The sequence below is a fragment of the Falco rusticolus genome, chromosome 8 (genome assembly GCF_015220075.1).
Source record: "Falco rusticolus isolate bFalRus1 chromosome 8, bFalRus1.pri, whole genome shotgun sequence".
Lineage (NCBI taxonomy): Eukaryota > Metazoa > Chordata > Aves > Falconiformes > Falconidae > Falco > Falco rusticolus.
In genome coordinates this window covers 55126234-55145504 of record NC_051194.1, presented here as the reverse complement: position 1 = coordinate 55145504, position 19271 = coordinate 55126234, and the positions used below count along the sequence as shown (strand labels likewise).

Sequence of the window (19271 nt, the reverse complement as noted above, 5' to 3'; positions counted from 1 at the left end):
AACAACTTTGGAATGAAGATTTGCTGCTGAGTGTGTTTCTGTATAATTTCAGTGGTGTGCTGAATTAGGGTCCTTTCAGGTGGGCATGCTCTTTGGCAGTAAATAAGATACCCTAAAAAATAGAAAACATGTCTCTAAGTGACAAAAATTGGCAGGAAGGACTTGGTCAGATGCAGTTTTGGAACTGCTTTTAATTTTTTTTCAACTCAGTTCCAAGTTAAACATCACTTTAAATTAATTAGAGCAATCACAGTATCCCTAGAATATCAGTGGACAAATTGTAGCTGTGAGTGTAATGTTAATATTTTCTAAATTCTGAAGAGAGACTAAAAAAACCCAGCTTAAGGAAATTTTTCTGTACAATGAAAAACAAGTTCCTGACCAAACTGGCTAAGCTGAAATGTCTGAAAGCAAAAAGCTATCATGAAAGTGCTGGAAAGCTTCTGATTATAATGGAATCAGTGTCCTGGGGTATAATGCAGTTCTACATTTAATATTGAGCTACTGAACCGTACTTCTCAACGCAGCTCAACTCACTGGGCTCTCATCAAAGTCCTGTAATGACACTGTGCTCTGTTTAGATGCCAAGCAAGTCTTGAAACAGCTCCAGAGCTCTTTCAGCAGCTTCAGCTGGGTACAGACTTTGACTTTAGAAGGACAGCTACTGCATAGAGTTTGTGGCATATAAATCCTTCTTCATGTATACTGCCACACTTGTTAATAATCTTACGAACCTTTATAAACCTAATTAAAAGGTTCTTGCACACTTACATATTAAATCATGGCAACCAGCTAAGCAAAAGCCTGTCCTTTGTGCTGCAAATTCATGTTGCCTTTCTTTGTTAATGATACGTATGCAATATGTTCAGTTTGATGCCTGCTATTGTTTGCCTGTTTGTTTTTGTTATGGTATTGACTGGAGTCCCCATCATGTTAGTTATAGTCTGTGCATGTTACTCTAAGCAGGATTTTTCTTTATGTGTATTAAGGTATTGACTTTGCCAAAGGGAAAGAAAAAGTGCATGCATCCACTTAAGCACACAAGTAGTTAATCAATTTCTGTCCATTAAATACACATACACACATAAATATATGTGTATACAGTGGTTGCAGGCTGTTGCAGGTATGGAATTAAATGACATTTGAAAGCCATATTTGAGACCCTTTCCAAGATGGAGATCCTGTTTCTGGGAGCAGCTCTGGGCAGGAGCATCACTCAGCCTGTGTGAAGCGCTGCTAAGGATGGTGGGGTTCTATGTGAGTGTTGAAATGACGCTTTTCAAAGGCATTTGCAGATATCTAGGCCTCTTATTTAAATTCCTTAGCATGATGTTTATTTTCTAAAAGAGCAGGCTTTAAAATATTTTTTTTTCTTTCTAAAAACATCTCTGTTCTGTTAATCTTTTTGGACTTTGAAAACCTGTTTCTAGTTACTGGGGTTGGGTTGTTTTTTCTCCTTGCAATCCAGGCAACCAATTCCCGAGTATGAGTGAGAAGGTTAATGAGTAGTTCATCTAAAGCAAAGATTTCAGCCAACCCAAAAATGCAGCAATCATTTTGCTAAAGATTTTGGTTGAAGTCTGGGGTATATAGCATGTATGGTTCCAGTGTTTCCAGATGAAACTTGAAGTTGAATCTTTGTGAATGTTTGGTGATGTATTTCATTTAGAAGTACAAAAAGTGGGTGTTAATACATATGTTCTTTGTCTTTATTTACTGTTCCAAACCTGTCCCCTGTTTCTACCATCTGCTCCTGTTTGATGGTGAGCTCTTCCAGAGATGTCTCTCTTACTCACGTTGTGTTGATTCAGTCTCACCCTGAAATATTCTGTGCAACAATTACTTGCAGACAAACAATCTTACCTGAACTGTGGCATTGCCCCAGCAGATTCTGCTCATGTACTGCCGAGGCCTTTGACCTGCTCTCTGCTTGAAGTTGTGCAAAGTTGTCCTTTTGTGCATCTTTAATACTCTACTGTGAATTTCTGCCAAAGTTTAATAAAATTAGAAGAATGGCTATCTCTTTATTTTCTACTTTTCAAATAAGTATCTCTAATAAACTCAATTAAATAGAAACAGCAATGTGCTTAAAAGCAATAAGTTGAAACAGAGCTTGTTTTCTAAGGTTTTGTGGGTTTGGGGGATTGTTTTTTCCCCTTGGGTACCAGCATCTCGTACTAAAGCATCCACTGTATGAAAAATTCAGAACAACTAAAAATGAACCATTTCTAATGTGTATGTTTCATTTTTGCCTTTCAGTCTATCAGAGAAGTCACAGGCTATGTTTTGGTGGCTTTGAATCAGTTTGAATACCTGCCATTGGAGAACCTGCGCATCGTTCGTGGGACCAAACTCTATGAAGAGCGATATGCTTTGGCGATATTTCTTAACTACAGAAAGGACGGTAACTTTGGACTCAGGGAACTTGGCTTGAAGAACTTGACAGGTAAGTGATGAATTCATTGAAAGATCTAAGTGTGATAAACTGGTTGCAAGACAAAAAGTGAGCTTGTTGAATGTTTGCCCCAATGCCCTCAGTCACTTGCATTCTGCAAATAATGGAGGTACCACAAGAGGCTGGCAGTCTGCACATTGTTTGAGAGCTTTGTCAGTACTTCGTTGTTTTTTTCTGTCCACAGCTGTACTTCTTTCAGTGCTGATCAAAGACAGTGCATGGAAGTCATGCCAAGAATGTATTTGAAACGATAATAGTTGTTGAAAGAGTAGATGAATTTTTTTTCTTAGTTTTGATATAGTAAGCACATTGATTTCCTTGTGATCCTTGGGCATTGCACGTGTGTTGCTTCAGGTGTTATGCATTTTCTGCCAAGTTAGCATCCCCTCTGTCTCTGCTCTTGCTGCTGTCTCTGTCACCATTGATGCTGCACTAGGAGGTGGGGGGAAGGAAAGGTATAGGAGGGAGAGACTGTGTTTGGTGTAGTTAATTTTACAACTCCCTTTTTTTAAGGAAAAATTATATATAATGACATTATATAAGTGCATTATATATAGTGAGAAAAGTGCTTATATTCTTGAGACAAAAATGTAAGTACCGTCCATGGTTTTACATTAATCTGTAAGTTCAGGGCTGGATCATGATGTGGGGTAGATCAACATTTCATTTCTCTCAGCTGAGGATCTACAGTCAGTGATTTGGAGATTAAAAATTGGCTAAATATCATTGGACTGTAACTTAATAAAATGCAGGCAGTGGCAAATTCTTTTTAGGGAGTTCACTGGAAATATTTTATTTATACCTGGTTCCTCATCAGCTATGATCGTTTCTGCCCTAAGCACTGGTGATTGTGAAATGCCCTTATTTCTGCTAGTGGCTAAATGCTGACAGAAGATAACAAACCTGAGCTGGATGTGGAGTTTGAACCTCAGTACAGAGAGGTGAGAGCCTTCTGAAATATATTTAGGCATCCTTCACTCTCTTCACTCTCTGCTTTTTTTTGTGTTTCGGTATTCAGAGCAGCACACAAGTGCTTACAGTTCACTGTTGTTCAAGCCTCCCTGGGCTGTACAGCTAAGCTTTCAAAAACAGGAAGGAAAAGGAGGTTGAAATAATTTACAAAAAAAAAACCACCCAGTTTTGGGTGACTCTTTCTGATGAGGCCCTTCTGGTCATACTTTTAACAATTTTCTTTACTGAGACTGCCATGCTGGTATCAGAGTGCTTCCCAAGATCTCTAAATTCCTGCCATTTACTACTCTTCTCTCTATCAGTGTCACAATTCTATTTTTTCCGCTTCTGTTCCTGTATTTCTTCCCATCTTTCTGATTTAGCGTGTTCATTGTAACTGTCCATGCCTTCACAAAATACAGAGCCATATCATTGGGTAATAATAGCATTATGTGTTCCTTCATATACTTCCTGTGTGTGGATCTTAGAGTGCTTTGTGAAACTGAGGCAGAGAGGTGATGTGAGGCCAAGCCAGAAAAGGACTGGAACCCTTTGCTCTTGGATCTGAGGCTGTTGTTCTGCCAGGAGGTGAGGGCTGTACTTTCTGTGCTTTTTTAGCCATGGCTTTGCAGCTCAGTAAGTTAAAACCCCTTAGTTTGTAGGCTCTGGCTCAAGATTTTCTTGAACCAGCTGCTCTGTGCCAATAGGCACTTCCTCAGAATCCAGAGATTCTCTCTGGAAGCTGATTTTACATGATAGGCACAGCACCAAAACTGCCCAGCAAATAGCTTGACTTTCTTTTCAAGAGATGTAAGAAAACCTCTAGTTTTCTTCTTTCTAGGTAAGTGAACCTCTAGTTCAGCCTCTGAACATTTCCTAACATGAGAACATCACAGCCACTTCATCAGATTTAAGTGTTTACAAAGGCCTCTAATGGGATTATTTGGCTCAAAAAGTATTGATGTATCTTGAAAGAAAAGTGCCCTCATAACACTAGTTTGTGTCCACTGAGCACTTAAAATAGCTTCTGGGTGCTGAATGTGAGCCAGTGTGTGCTTTGAAATACTCTTAATATTTTCTAGATAGCATGTGCCAGAACCTCAGGAGCGTCTTCAAGCAGCTGTTCTTTGACCATTTTGTATATTGGTTAAGATGCACCTGGCTATTTTAACCCACAACCTGCTTCTTGTTGCAACTGCTCTCCCTGGGGCACAGTAATACTTGATTTATTTTCCTAACACATCTTTAGCATTAGTAGCTGCACAAAAATAACTGGTGGATGTGGGAGTTGGTGGTGTTGCAAGGCTGCAATAGATCAGCTGTGTCCAAACCTGTCCTATGTCTACCAACTGCTTCATATTTACATCAGAAACAACCACTGATCTGTTATTAAATTTAAGATGAAACAGATGCTGTGAGCATGCATGCTTCAAGTCCACTGCAGATTTCAAGAGATTGGCTTTGAATGGTGCATCTCTTCCACTTGAATAAAATACAAACATAACTCCTGCCTTGCGTTTGAAGAACTGTCTTTCCAGGGCTTACGCCTTATGTTCTAATTTGTGCAGTGCTAGATGATGGATTCCTGAGGGTATTTCTGCCCAGTACTGCACAATATACAAATACAAACACTACTCCTTGTGTTAAATAAATGAGGAGGCTCTCACCTGCAGATCGTCCTCGGACTTAACCAGAGACAGGGTTTCAGTCTCCTGTGCAGTAGTACCATTGCATTATTTTCAGTGTGTTGTTAACAACTGTGTTTTTATTGCCAGATATGTCTATCAGGTTTTCATATATAAATGTAACTTTAAATACTTGAATTTCCTCCCTTGCCCTATAAAAAAAAAAAATGACAGCTATGAAGGCAGTAAGTTTTATCTCGCACAGAAAACATGATCCAGTTCTCACTTATGATGTCTGTCACCCGAAAGGCAGTTTTGTTTGTGTGGCACAAGCCAGGGCCACATCCTAAAACTGATGTGACACCTGCAAAAAATCTTACCTACAAAGATCTTTTTCTCACTTGCTATAACAACTTAGTCAATGGTTCCACAGAAGCGTCAGAAACAAACAGACATTGAACTAATGAAGTGGCTGCTGCCATCTCAGCTGGACTCATCTCAGCCTGCAGATTCAGCTGCCAGGTAGCCTTAAAGTAAAAAGGAATGTTTGACGTACCGAGCATATTATTCAGCCTGAGATTAGCAGATTAACCCTCGCTGAGGGAGGAGGTATGCCACCTTATTCCATTCATTGCTTGTGAGCTAGTGCAAATCATTCCTGTCTTCCCCAGGTAGCTGGGCAGTCAACCTTAACTTATCCAATGAAAAGGCATAATTATTGTTCACACTTTAAGTGCTCCAAATATAGAGAATACCCGATGGCTGTGTTTCATTACAGCATTTATCTTCATGAGTGGGGAAAGAGGGATAACTCACAAGTGCCAAAACCACTTATGAAGTATCCCGTATTTTCCTCTGAGTGAAGATGAATAAGAGAGAGCTACAGCAAATGATGTATCTTTGACTGGGCAGTGATAACCTCATCTTCCCTACTGGCCTTGAGGACAGAGGCTCCCTTGCATGTGCCTGTGCGACCGTTTAATTCCCTTTAATATATTAGTATAAAATGGACTTAGCAGTGGATTAGTTCAGTAACACAAAAAAGCAGCAAAATCTGTCATTTCTTATTTGCTTGCTTTGCAGGAATGCAGATAAATGATAAACTAAGGTAACTGAGGTTTAAGTGACAAATGCATGTTGTAGCTGAAAGGATTTGGTTAGTGATAGCTAGAGAAATGTAATCTGATGAGCAGGGGAATTGCAGGGAAAGGACCATCATTACTGTGTGTAGAAAGTGATCCATAATATTTTTTTTCTTTTTTTACAGTTTTTTTTACAGGCCTTATTTTTTAATTTTCGATGAAATTTATTTTTATTTGTTATCTAAAACAAAATTTATAAAGTTATATGATCATTTCTGTAACATTTTCTATATCTTCCCCACCCCCCCGAAATGGAAAATGCAAAGGAGTGCTTTGCAGGGGGGTGGAAAGATGGGAAGAATGGCATCTCTTATGTGAAAGGTTGCTTTTCAACCTTTCAGCAGGTTTCTTGGTTTGGTGGTGGTTTGGTTTTTGTTTGTGTTGGGATTTTTTTGTTGGTTTTGTTGTTTGTGGTTTGGTTTTGGTTTTTTTTTACCAGGGCTGCTCATTTACTATTGTTATATTGCAACTCAATCAGGTTCAAGGAAAGGGCATGGGAGGAGTCAAATTTTCTTTCAGTTTTGTTTACTGTGCACATTTGAGACCTACAGATCTTTTGGAAATCTTTAGATACCTGCTCAGGACCTGAGCTCCTTCAGCATGGTGTGACTGCACATAAAGCATTTTTGTTGCAGGGATTAAGGCCACCCTCTTTTTATTGCCTTGATCACAAAGCCCTCAGCCTGTGTCAGTAAGGCCTTTCCTTGGACCACATGCACACTGCATGAGCCATTGCAGAGTTCAGGATGTTTAGCGATGCAAATGCCTGTGTGTGAAACCCAGCCTGAGCAGACGAGACTGGGGTGTGCTGATTGTGGCATATTCCTTAATCGTTGTGACTTCATACTAGTCTGGCGAGCCGGGAAGAAAGCAATATGTATCTTGCCTTAGGCTTTCTATGCAACAGGTGGGCAAGGCATTGCATCTCTAACCTCAGAGAGGTGTTGCTAGGATACATGGAGGAATGAGGAATTTATTTTAAAAAATCCTTTTGGTACCCTCTGTGTGCAGGGCTGCTGCAGGAGTTCTCTGTCCTGTAGAAGAAGCTGCAGTGGCTCAGTGATTGCCCAGGAGTACTCCTTATCCTCAGAGCTGTGCTGACCACAGAGGCGTTTGTATCCCAGCACATTTTTGCTGACCAGCCAGCGAGTAGGAGAAAAGGGAGGAACACCTCGAGCCTGGATGTACTTCCCTTGGGAAATGAAGGCTCTTTTGTGTGGTGGCACAGTGCAGGACCTGCCATGGGTTCCCTTTGCTCACCTTGTCACTATGGAGAGAAAGACTGAGGCTTGTGGCAGCCCACATAATCATAAATGCAAGTATTTGTCTCCTCTCCCCCGGGACACTGTTAGATTATTTCCTGGAAAAAAAATAAATGCCCTATTCCAGCTACTGCTCTCCTCAGACATTATAGGCGTGATTTGACAGCCGGGAGAGCCCAGAGACCTTCTCTGCTGGCAGTCGGCACCTAGCCACCCTGTGCTGAGCATGGAAGCAGTTACTACTGCGGTTTTAGGCTGCTCCCTGCCAGTTGGCATCAGTGCCTGGGAACACTTCCAGGCACTCCTCAGCTTAGGACTGCAGATGTGGCCCCAAGCAATCCCAGATAAGGGACCTGTAGGCTGGAGAGCAACTGCCTCCAGCTAACAGAAAATTGCTCACAGGTGTTATCAAGGCAAATAGGTATATTGTATGTGGCAAGAAATAAATACTGATTTTGAGCCCATGAGATGTATACTTATGAGTTGATCATGTTCAGTAACAAAGGTGGGACATAGTTTTATAAATTTCATATTAAAGATTAGAATTTTGCACAATCTCTCTGAAGGATTTGGATGTGGTTTCGTCATGCAAAGTGGTTTAAATAATATCTGTGATTCTTTGCAACTTGATCAACAATTTATGCTCAGTTCCCTTTACTTCAGAGCACTTTACTGTTTTCAGTTCTGTCTCTAGTGTTAGAAGTGCACAACCTTGTTTGGAATGATTATTGCAAGGAATTAAACAAAAAGCTTATAATAATGATATATTGGTAAATGTTTTTAACTGGAAATTCCAAGAATCCCACGGAAAGTTGTTTGCTGGTGTTCCCTTGCCCCCGATATCTTCACATAAAATATGAAATGCATTGCAAGTGGTCTAAATGTTTATTAAAGTAATACATAGAGCGTTTGATGTGAATCTCCAGTGTCATGCAGCAGAATAATGTCACATCACACAGCTTTTCCTGCAACAAAACAGGGCTTGAAATTATGAGGAGGAGAAACTAGACCAAATCCTTAGCTGGTAGTAAATCGGCTTCCTTGCTTTGACTTCATAATGAACTGAAATTTAAATTGCCCTTTACTTTCTTCATGCTTTAATGTAATTCACACTTTAATTTATAAGTTAACTAGTGCCTAACTCTCAGCTAAGCCCTTTTAAGGATGTTGTGTTCAGGGTGCTCTGTCAGGATTAATACCAGCTAATGATATCTGTCTCGAGGCATATCCACACCATGCAGTGGAGCTCTGTTCAGAGATCCTTGACCTAGCATTGAGCCTAACTACCTTTAGAAATAGTGTTAACCACACCGCTTGGGTCCTGTGCTTGGGCTAAATAACCTGTCAAGGTAGACACAGCGGATCACTCCTGTCTGTCATCTCTGCAAACAGAAGCACTTTGTCCTGGGCTTTCAAGGTCTTAATTTCTGGCTGCTGGGTGAAGAAAGGTAGTGAACTGGAAGGAAGGACTGTGATCCGGGGTAGACAGAGGGAATTCTTCCAACCCTGTGGTAATCTGTGCCTCTGCTGCTTTCTGTTGTGAATCACCACTGCTGCAAGAGCCTATAATGCTTGCCTACTTTAAATAGACTAATTTGAGTGTTTTGTATGAAAAAGCTACTGGGAATCATGTGTGATGTGGAATTCAATTTTTAACACTGAAAAATGTTAAGTTTAAATGTCATTATAAAATACATCCAGGTATGCTGCCATTGTCGTCTGATAATGGCATGTAAAATAATAATGCCATTCATACTCTTTTTCTTGGCAGTTCCTTCTTTTCACCTCTCTGCAGTAGTTCTATCTGTACATTTTTCAATTATGAAGTAAGAAATTCTCCGTGTTCTGGTGTGAAACACCCTTTAGCTTTTTAGAAATATGGGCAATCAAGATAAATCCAGTAATACTGAAGCCTTCTGGTAATGGAGTAGCTTTGCCTGACTTCAGTGACTTGAGAGCTGTAGCAGTACAGGGGTTTCTCTGGCCACATGCTTCGCAGGGAGTTAAACATCTGGACAGAGTAATCCCTCCATTTCAATCACACAGGTCAGGAATGGGTGGCATTTCAAAACATCTAACTGGCAGACAGATCTGTGTTAAGCTACACTGTAACTTAAGTAAAATGCAGTAAGCATTGCAATTGGGGAAAAATCATACCGTTTATAGTGATAGCACTGCTAAAAAAATATATCCCAGCTTCTCACTTGCTTGGAAAGGAAAGAAAGAGCTGGGTTGTACTCCACAGCCCAGGCCAAGTTCTGGTCTTGACTAGGTATTTTAAATTAAAATCCTAGCTACTCCAGTGCTCTATCTTCTTCAGTTCAGGTGAATGAAGCATTAATTTCAATGGGGGTTTTGGTTTTTTGTTGGTTTTTTTTTCCTTCCTTTGTTCCTCTACAGTCTTCTGAATTCATTGATTTTTCTTGTTTCCACCTGGCAGGCTACTGCTGACAAGGAATTTGGTGCTTTTGTAAAATAATTACAAAGTCTGTGTTACATGGGGAATGTAACCTATCAGCACTCCCTAGCAAAAGGCAGATTGCTGAGCAAGATAAGTTCAGTTGCCACAGGATGGGGGGCAATGGAGATGTGAGCCCCTGGTGGGGCAGAAGGACCGTCCCCCAGCTGTGTGGGGCTGCTGCTGTCTAGGGCTCAAAATGGCATGAAACTCGGGGGGTCAGGTGTCACGTTTAGTGCCTTTACTTAAAGACCAGCAAAGGCATTTCATTGGCTTTGCAGCATGTCTGTAAGGCAGCGTGTGTCTACAAGGCAGCGTATACTTACAGACCTGGATTTAAATCCAGATCCAAGAGTGAGCTCCCTTTTCTAGCTTTTCTTGCCAACCGATAGGAGTAAAGCGTCTAGGTTTAGGACACCCTTCATTGCAAGTACAAAAGTCTCACTGGGTTCAAAGAAGGTTGGATCAGACCCCTGGTTTTACATGGTGGAAATAATTAGTGCTCCTAGGATATTTTCATGCCTGTTCATTTTCTTGTCATTTGCTGCTGAGAGAAACTCCCTAAAACCCCTATGTGGAGGGACTGGAGAGGCAATGAACAAAAACCCGTTTCATTTACTACATCTAGCTCCAGGGAAGCCCCTGCAAACAGAGGAGGCAGAAAAGCCCTCCCAAACCTTCAGCACAGAGGAGAGTGTCATGCTGCCTTCACTGTGTGCTGGCTGACAGAGGCAAGCACTCCCACCTTCCACTTGGCCAGCACCATCCCAGGCTGCTTGTTCCTTGCTTGCACACAAACCTGCTTCTTGCAGCATCGCAAGTCTCAGCTTGGCTAGCACTGGGACTAGTCCCATCAAAATCAGCATGGGGTAGTTTTAACTTGGCTGGGTCTGCAGCAGCTTCAAGATGTGTGGCAGTGCAGGGCCAGGAGCGAGCAGCAGTTTGTTATAAGTTTATCTGAATTTAATCACACAAGCTTTGTAGGTTGGGATGTGAAAGGGAAATGCTGCTGTTACAAGGATACATTGTGTGTTGATCTATGAAAAGCTCCAACAGGTTGAACACATACACAGTGCTACACTGACAGGTCCTGTCTGCAATTTCATCAGCACTACTTCTGAATTTGCACACAGATAACAGCAGGTCCTGATGGCAAGCAAGGAGTTTACTGTCAGGAGCCTTCCTTATGTGATTAAGGAAGTAAGAGGGAGCCACAATTAGTTGTTTCTAGAGACCCCTTCTGGCCTGCCTGGTTTGCTACTCGCACCCTGCCCCATGGGAGAGTATGTGATGACAGGGATGCATTCAAGGGCAGCAGTTCTAGGCAGGTGGGCATGCTGTGGTTGTGAAGAATGCTTTATAAACATTGAAACCTGTCCAGCATCCCTGCAAAGCCATGGAGGCAAATGGAGAGATGAGCAGGGAAAGGTAACCTTGAGTGGAACATAAAAATAAAAATGCAGACTTGTAGAAGGGAAATCACTGTGAACAGAGGTGAGGAAGTGGGAAACACCCAAGTATATGCCTCACAATCTGAGGGTGGAGCAGAAGCACTCACCTGAACTGTAACTGCAGATGAAGTAGCAGACAGGCTGTGCAGGCGTATGCCTTGATACAGAACCCTGGAGTTTTCTGGGACTCAAGACTCCCTGGTTGGTCCCACCTAGCTTAGCAAGAGCCTTTTTCCATATGAAATGAACTTTGATTGGTCTGAAGAGACAGTGTGAGGTAATCAGAGCAGGAGGCAGGTAAAGTGTGTGGACACAGAGCTGTCCATTGGCTGTAGGAGCCTTTTGTGCATCACTGGGAAAGTGCCTGCAGGCATGGAGTTGGGGGAACAAAGGTATCAGATGAGGAGAACAGGCTGGAGGCCTTTTTCTTTGATGTTTGGAAATAGCTCAAGGGGCTGTCTTCTCTGAAACCATGTTACCTTGCCTTTGTTTCTTCTCTCCCCGCCCCCCACCCCCCTTGGTGAAACTTTCATAGATGAGTTTTCATTTCTTTAAGGCTTAGAAGTGAGAGCACATCCATCCATCCAGTCCTCATACAAATGCCATGCTCACGCTGGAGTTTACCTGGGAGCTGGCTTCTGCCTGACAGAAATAGTATAACCAGGTGCTTTGGGTTTGAAACTACAGGGTACTGCTGGTGTGGGGGCACAGAAGGAAAGGCAGTGTCAGACATGTCTGTCTACCATGCTGGAAAGAGGACATGGTGGTGGTGGGTTTTGGGTGTGTTTTGGGGGGTGGGTTGTGGGTTTTTTGGTCTTGTTTTTTAACTGGTCAGCTCAGCATGCATTCAAATTGATGCTAAAGGCTATGAAAACTCTGGGAGCTGGTTCTATCACAGTGTAGGGGCTGTAGAATCAGTCAGCTTCAAAAACGGCTCTGGGATGTGGGTACCTGAGGGCAGGATGCAGAGGCTGAGTTGACATGAAGAGGTTTAAGATGTTCTTGCCGGGACTATTGCACAGGGTGAAAGAAGCTCTTCTGCTCCGATCTCCTGTATGTAGACTTCAGTTAGAGCTAGTAGTAGATATTTTGAGAACTTTTTTTTTAAAAAATTTGAAAGTGTCTGATGGGGAAGCTTCCTGTGAGAAAGGAGCAGTTTGAAGAACAAGGGGAAAGGTGCTGAAATCATCAGACACTATCTTTCACTTAAAAATGAAAATATATGACATGATATTGAACAGCTTTTCAAAGAAACAAATCAAAATAATTTGTGTTAATTGAACAATAATAATTGAATCTGTTTTAGACTGAACTTTCCATCGGATTTCAGTTCACTGAAATATGTAGTTTCAGCTTGTTTACCTGGTTTAGGAAAAGAAACATTTTAAAAAAACCTTTAAAAGTGTTAGAAAGTTGTTTACTGCTCATATTTCATCCCAGCGTCCATCATAAGATACTTGCTTTGTTGTAAAAGTGTGTTCAATGGAAAATAGATATACAGAGAAAGTTGTAAAGGTAAAGTCATCACTCGGCTGCTGGTTGTGGTACAGGTCTGTCAATATGGCCTGCCATGGGCCACCTGCTTCTGGGCAGGGTAAATTGTCTTTTTTCAGGAGCTGCTTGTTGCCATGTTTGAACTTCACCCAATATACTAGCTTCAGACTACTGTCAATGTCCCTAGCACAGGTGGCAGTCACTTCTGAGATTAAACTGGATGCATTGCCCTGACTTGTGTGCATCTCTGCTAATTTTTAAGCAGTGTGATGAACTCTGGGCTCCCAGTATGTCTCTGGTTCAGAAGTGGAGAACTAAATGCAGGAGCACATTGTGTCTTGGAGTGGTGTCCCTGGTTTACTGTTATAATTTCTTTTATAAAAGCGTGCTGGTTCCCGTTTATAAAGCCAAAACAACGTCACATAAGTGCCCCTGAATTAGTGGCAAGCTTTACAGTGAGCTTTAGGTTATGACTGAGTTCATTCCCTGACTGGAGGGCCCAGTTCAGATCCTACTGAAATTACTCTTTACTAGCTTTGTATGAGAAGCAAATTGGATGTGTAGCCCAGGAGATGGGTTTCTCATCTCTTGTGGAGTTACCTGAATTTCATTTCCATGAAATAGTCATGATTATCCCCCTAATACTTGAATTATTTACAAGCTTCCACAAGTTGAAGATCCATTATCCTGGGTACAGTGTTGCAAGCACTAATAAAAAGTGTAATACAAAAGAGAGGCAACCATTAAAAATAACAAAAAAGTCATAATACAGAAAAAGGAATGACAAATACAGGGAGGATAAAGGCAAAGCACTCTGTCTCATGTGAAGTCAATGGGGAAGCTAGGGTGGACACAGCTGAATGTGTCCTAGGCTGTGGAAGAAAAGACAGTGAAGAAGCCCCCAGGGGTTGATAAAAAAATTTCCCTTGTGTTGAATCGATAGGTACAAGCTATGTTTTGGGAGTTGGACATAGTCCAGCATTGGCAGGACATCCAAAATCTGGCATATCTGGTGCTCTCTGCCAGCCTCACCCAGACCAAGCAGGAGTTCTGTTTTGTTCTGAGATGGTGATACTACACTCCCTAATTTTTTAATTATGCTTTTTCACCTTGAGAAGGAAGCACAGTGTTGGCTCTTTTAGCAGACCAAAGCACTGTTTATTTATTTGTTTAACAGGAGGTGTATGCTACTCTTCAGTTAGATGTCGAAGCCCCGCTACTGAGAGCCAGCTTGGACTAGTGCTGATCGCTCGGGCTGTCAGCATTGCTGTCCCAGCCCCTCCTTGGAGGCTGCATTGGGGAAGCGGCAAAGGCAGTCAAAGGTGGGAGGGATTATTGTTCTGAAATGCTCCAAGTATCAGGACAAATCTCCTTTTCATTTTTTCTTTGCCTACACAGGGTATGTAAGAGTTCTGAAATGATGCTGTTGTGGCTGTATGGCTGTGATTTTCTTTGCTCCTGCTGGGTTAACTATTGTTTGTGGTAGCCGTGCTTCTGGTGGTCACACGTAAGTGCTGATAGAGGCCAGTTCCAGTTGTGCTCTGTAGTGCTGCTCTCAAGTGAAGGTGGCAGTTGCGAAACACTTCAGCAATGGCTTGACCCAGAGCCTCCTCTGCTTTAGAGAATGCCGATCTTTAAGTGAGACTTGATTCCTTAAAAGAAGGTATCAAGCTAAAATATGCACAGGGCAAGCTTGCAAGGGCAGCATCCTGCTCTCTGTGTGTCTGAAGAAGAGCTGAGTGGGGTATTGTAACGGCTGTGACTGTGTTAACAGCTTAATCCCATGGGAAGTATAATTAGCCCTGTGCGAGCCTAGTAAATCATACTACAGGCCCCTTTTCATCCAGGAGTAAGGCTTCTAGATGGTCAGAGCTGAGTGGTTTTGGTTGAATATTCAGAAACATTCAGCTTCCCAAATAAAGATAATAGTTTTGCTAGTTGAGTGATTTATTAATATCTTAGCATGGCCTTAGTTTTAGCCTTTTATTCCTCCCTTTCTAAAAAAAAAAAATCATACTGCAAACCAGCCTTGAAGTCTGGAAAAGTAATCAAAGCTCGGATAAGCAAATTTGACTATACTGATGGGTTAAATGAGCTATGACCTCTGCTGACCTCATTCTGCTCCATTTCCCCTTAAGGCTGGTAGCAGTGGCTGGAAGTAAACATAAATCTGTTAATTTAGCCTCTGGTATAAATAGAAAAAAACGTATGATTGCAATCACAGTTTTGTTAGTGGGCCTATCCAACCCTACTGCTTTGCTTCTGGGGAAGAAGTAGCACTATTGCCTGTGTGCTTCTTTGCTCAGGGGACTTTCCTTCCCACAGTACTTGGATGAGGCAGATTATTGCCTGCTTGTCACAGCAGGAGGGCCAAATGGCGCACTTGCTTCCTGGGCATATATGCTCCAACATCCCTGTTTAATAATTATTCTTCTTCCTTGCATCCTTCCCTGGAGACAGCTGCCCTCTATCTTATTTTGGGTTGGGTGGTTCTGGGAAGAGATTCAATTTGTCTCTATGGAGACAGGTTGTGACAGGTTACCTTACTGTGCCAGCGCTAGGAAAGAAACTATGGGACATGGAAATAATGTCCTGTCATTGAGGAAGGGAGGGCTGGAAGGCACTACCTTCAATCTGGTTGAGTTCAGATAAGCATTATAGCATATTAAATCCTTTTACAACCTTGTCAAAGGCTGGACATGGACTTAAGGAGGGGAGAAGTGATCTGGGCAATTGGAGTGGCAGCTTCCTTCCTGCTTTCCACTGGGATGGGGAGTTTGCATGCTGTGTGGCATACGAACAGCTGCACGGCTGCAGAGGCAGTTCTGGTCAGGCTGCGTCTCCTGGAAAGCACCAGCTTACAACCAGGTAGAGGGGATGTTTGCCTCTGCCTTTACAGGGCCATTTGAAGATGTGCCTGGCTGTTGTTGGTATCCAAACCAAGTCTGAGATCTTCCCATGAGCAGCATGAGAACGCTGCCTGGCTGCTTCTGACTCGGCACACACTTGGCCTCGAAGATGGAAGCTGTGCTGTTTGCAGTGTCTCAGGGGTTACTGGAGAAGGTCGCTGGCACTCTCTCAGCGTTAGCATGTGACTGGTGTTTACGTGCTTTGACATTGAATGTCAGTGGTTTCACTGACCCAGAAATGGGAGGCTTAGGATACGAGGTTCTGCAGTCAGTTTCACATTCAGCTGCTGTGGGATCTGGTGCAGAGACTCAGGGTAGCTTGCTTGGAGATAGAAGGGTCACTCGCTTTCCTCTGTGCTTCCTATCTGGGTAATTAGTGTCATAATCTAGGGTTTAAGGGTAGCCAACAAAGAAACCTTACTTGGGTTTAGAGTAAAATTGCTCCCTAATGCTACTTGTTAAATTGAAACAAACTCCACATGAATGTTCTTTTAAATCCATTTACAAGTGCCTTGTATTGATTTAACCTACTTCAGTAACTCAGATGAGCTAAATTGATGTCTGTGCACTAAGTTAAGTGTATTCACTTGGGATTTCATACCTGCTGGACTGACTTGACTTCAAAACTGGTTTTAGCTAAACCAAAGCAAGCCTTCTGTGAAGAATAGGCCTTTCTTATTTGTTGCTATTTGTTTTTGACCAAGAGCAAAGTGACAACTTGGGGGATAAAGCATCTTTTGCCCTGCTGACTGCAATACCAGGGTGCCCTACTAACCTTGTCCCTAATTTTGACCTTGAAGTGATACTAGCATTGCCTAAATACCTTTCAGTAGCAGCCAGCTTTCTGCAAGGCAGCTGTTTGAAAAAATGTTTAGTTAATCCTTTTGCTCCCAGGTGCACTGTTACCTAGTATCTGGAGAAAGGAAGAGGAACAAAAGGCTTACAGACCTACTTCTCTGCCATTCTGCCTAATGCCCCCCAAGTCAAAAAAGAGCAGTTAAAAGCCCTTAAGCAAACGTTTATTTCTCTTTCCAGACAGTGTCTTTCAGCTTTGGCTGAACTTGGTGTCTCTTTGTGCTATACACCAGAGCTCCTGCAACCACTAAGCTTGACGGGCTCTTTGTATCTCAGCCACCAAGGGCTAATCTTAAACACCCATGCTAATGCCTGTGACCAAATCTCAGCTCCACTGACAGTGTTGAAAGGAACTGAAACCTAACCCATCTTCCTGAGCCTGGACGCTGGGCCTGCAGCTAGGGCCTTGGCTGCCCTTTTAATCCCCATGAAAATAGGATGTAGAAGATAGTTGCAGGTCTGCATGTTACCAAAGGTTCATGAGTTGCTTGTTTATAAATTAGCACTCAATGTTTGAGCTGTGATAACTGGTGATGTATATGCTTTTCACACCTTAAAGGGATTACAAGAATGTGTTTTGCCTTATTTTTGCATAGGATTGCTGCACCTGTTACCAAGGTTTAGATGGTGGGACAGTGTTAAACAGCAACAGCATGATCTCCTGAAAGTATTCTTCCAAGATATTGAACTTTCTCTTACCTGTTGAGAAAACTGTTTCTGCATAGGCATTTCTAAGTTAGGGGCTGTATTCATGCTTTAAGTAATGAGTTTGCAAGTATAAATGTAAACTTTTGTAAATGCTAATGTATAGACCTGAGCCACTATTTTTCTGGAACACAAGGGTCATCAGTTTACAGAGGAGTCGTGTGTAAGCAGCACTTCCCAGTCATAACTCAAACTCGTAGGGGGAGAGTGAAAAGAATACCCCCTGACCTAAATGTCTTGGTGTGAATAAGACAGGAGGCCATCAGTGGACCCAGAGATGTGGTTAAAGCAAACACAGGGAGACAGAGCTGCTTGTTGGGGGCATCAGTTCTGCACATGCATAGTTACCAGGGCAGCTAAGTTTCACTTCTGTGTGAAGGCAAGGAAGACTTGAGGGAAGGATTTGAAAGCGTGAATGAGATAACTTGCTGGACATCCACATCTCTGAGATACAGCACAGAAGGAAGGATAAAAGATGTTTGAAAATGTATCTTGTGTTTGATGAAAGGTGGCATGATACGCTTACTGAAGGTGGGAGAAGGCATAAATAGTGTATGAGAGAATGATAGGCTCTGGAGGATCCTGGAAGTGAGTAAAATTTGCTTTTATTTGATGTGATGAGGAGGCATGAAACAGAGAAGGAAAAGGCATGTTTAGAGTGGTGAGCTAGAGAAGTAGTCACACAGTAGAGTTTGGAAGGAAGCAAGAGAAGGGCAAAATTGATTCTTAAAGGAATGATACTGTTGTCAAGACACAAGAAGACCCTAGAATTTCCTCTAGATTCACTGATAGACAAAAAATGCCATTTTAGGAAGAGAGAACAGAGGTGGTGTCAACTGTCATATGGAGTGAGGCTGCGTAGAAGAGGTGAAAGGAGAAAGGACTCCAGATGGCAGGAGTTGTTGGCAGCACTGGCCACAGTGGCTGGGGCTGAAAAAGCAAGGGCAGAGTGTGCATGGGAGAGGAGGCACAGTTTGTTCTGTGACAAACATTTGTGGAATATCTAGCCTGGCACTTAGAAATGTATTGTCTAGGTCTAATCTGCAACCACAGTCTATAGGTCTCTCTCCACATGCTTAGTAGCTCCTGGTTTTGTTGTTGGTTTTTTTTTCAGTAACTGTGGATGCAGAGTTATTGGGGAGGATTGTCCAGCCTCGCCTGCTATCAGAGTCTGTGCTTTCTTATGTCAACAAATTGTCATGTTCACAGATGTCACTAGGAAACAAATACTGGCTTTTGTAGCACAGACCCATTTATGATGAGGCATACATATCCCGGAAGGGAGAGTTTCAATAAATGCACAAGGAAGCTGCAGCAGCTGAAGTTTATATTGTGTTTTTCTTGCAATCACACTTGGTGTATTATCTAAAGGGATCTGCGAGTGAGATGGTAAAACAGGGCTTTTTTTAATTACACATACCCAGCAAACTGATAAGGCAAACAAAGCAGGAAACCAAATAACACAGGCGTGAGCCACTTCAAAATAATAGTGTAGCAAGAACAATAGGGGAGTAATTCACAGCTCCCTAAGATTTATTTTTTTTTTCAGTTCAGAGGGGGTGAGCTAGCAAGCTGCTATTGACTGTTTTCCTTTCATGTTTTCCACCTGTCTGCCATGTGATTGGGAAGTATATTACCTGAATCCTTGCAAGAGCTTTTTGCACTATTGTCTTAAAAGCCTTGCTTTACAAGAAAGGATCCCAATGGAAACAGGTGCAGGTATGAAGTGCATACAGAGAATGGGAAGGGACAACTAATTTAAATATAGTTAAGTTTTACTACATGTGGATGTTCAGGGACAGCTCTGGCATTTCTCTGGCCCCTTTGGGCTGCTCTGGCACCTGGCCAGCACAAGGGAGTTAGTTCCCTTTGGGGTCAGGCACCTTCTGCCAGCACTAAGGCTGGGAGGGAGAGTGGAGGTTTGTGTGAAGTGGCAGCACATTCTCAGCACAATGGCCAAGTGT

General features: G+C 42.3%; 1 protein-coding gene across 3 annotated transcripts in view; it reads left to right on the top strand.

Annotated features, from left to right (window-relative positions):
- Positions 1 to 19271, top strand: part of ERBB4 (erb-b2 receptor tyrosine kinase 4) — a 636919-nt gene that overhangs the window by 327982 nt on the left and 289666 nt on the right. For all 3 annotated transcript variants that reach the window (XM_037398480.1, XM_037398479.1, XM_037398481.1), the window contains exon 3: positions 2260 to 2446. In XM_037398480.1, the coding sequence (XP_037254377.1) occupies positions 2260 to 2446 (187 nt within the window). The remainder of the gene's footprint in view (positions 1 to 2259; positions 2447 to 19271) is intronic.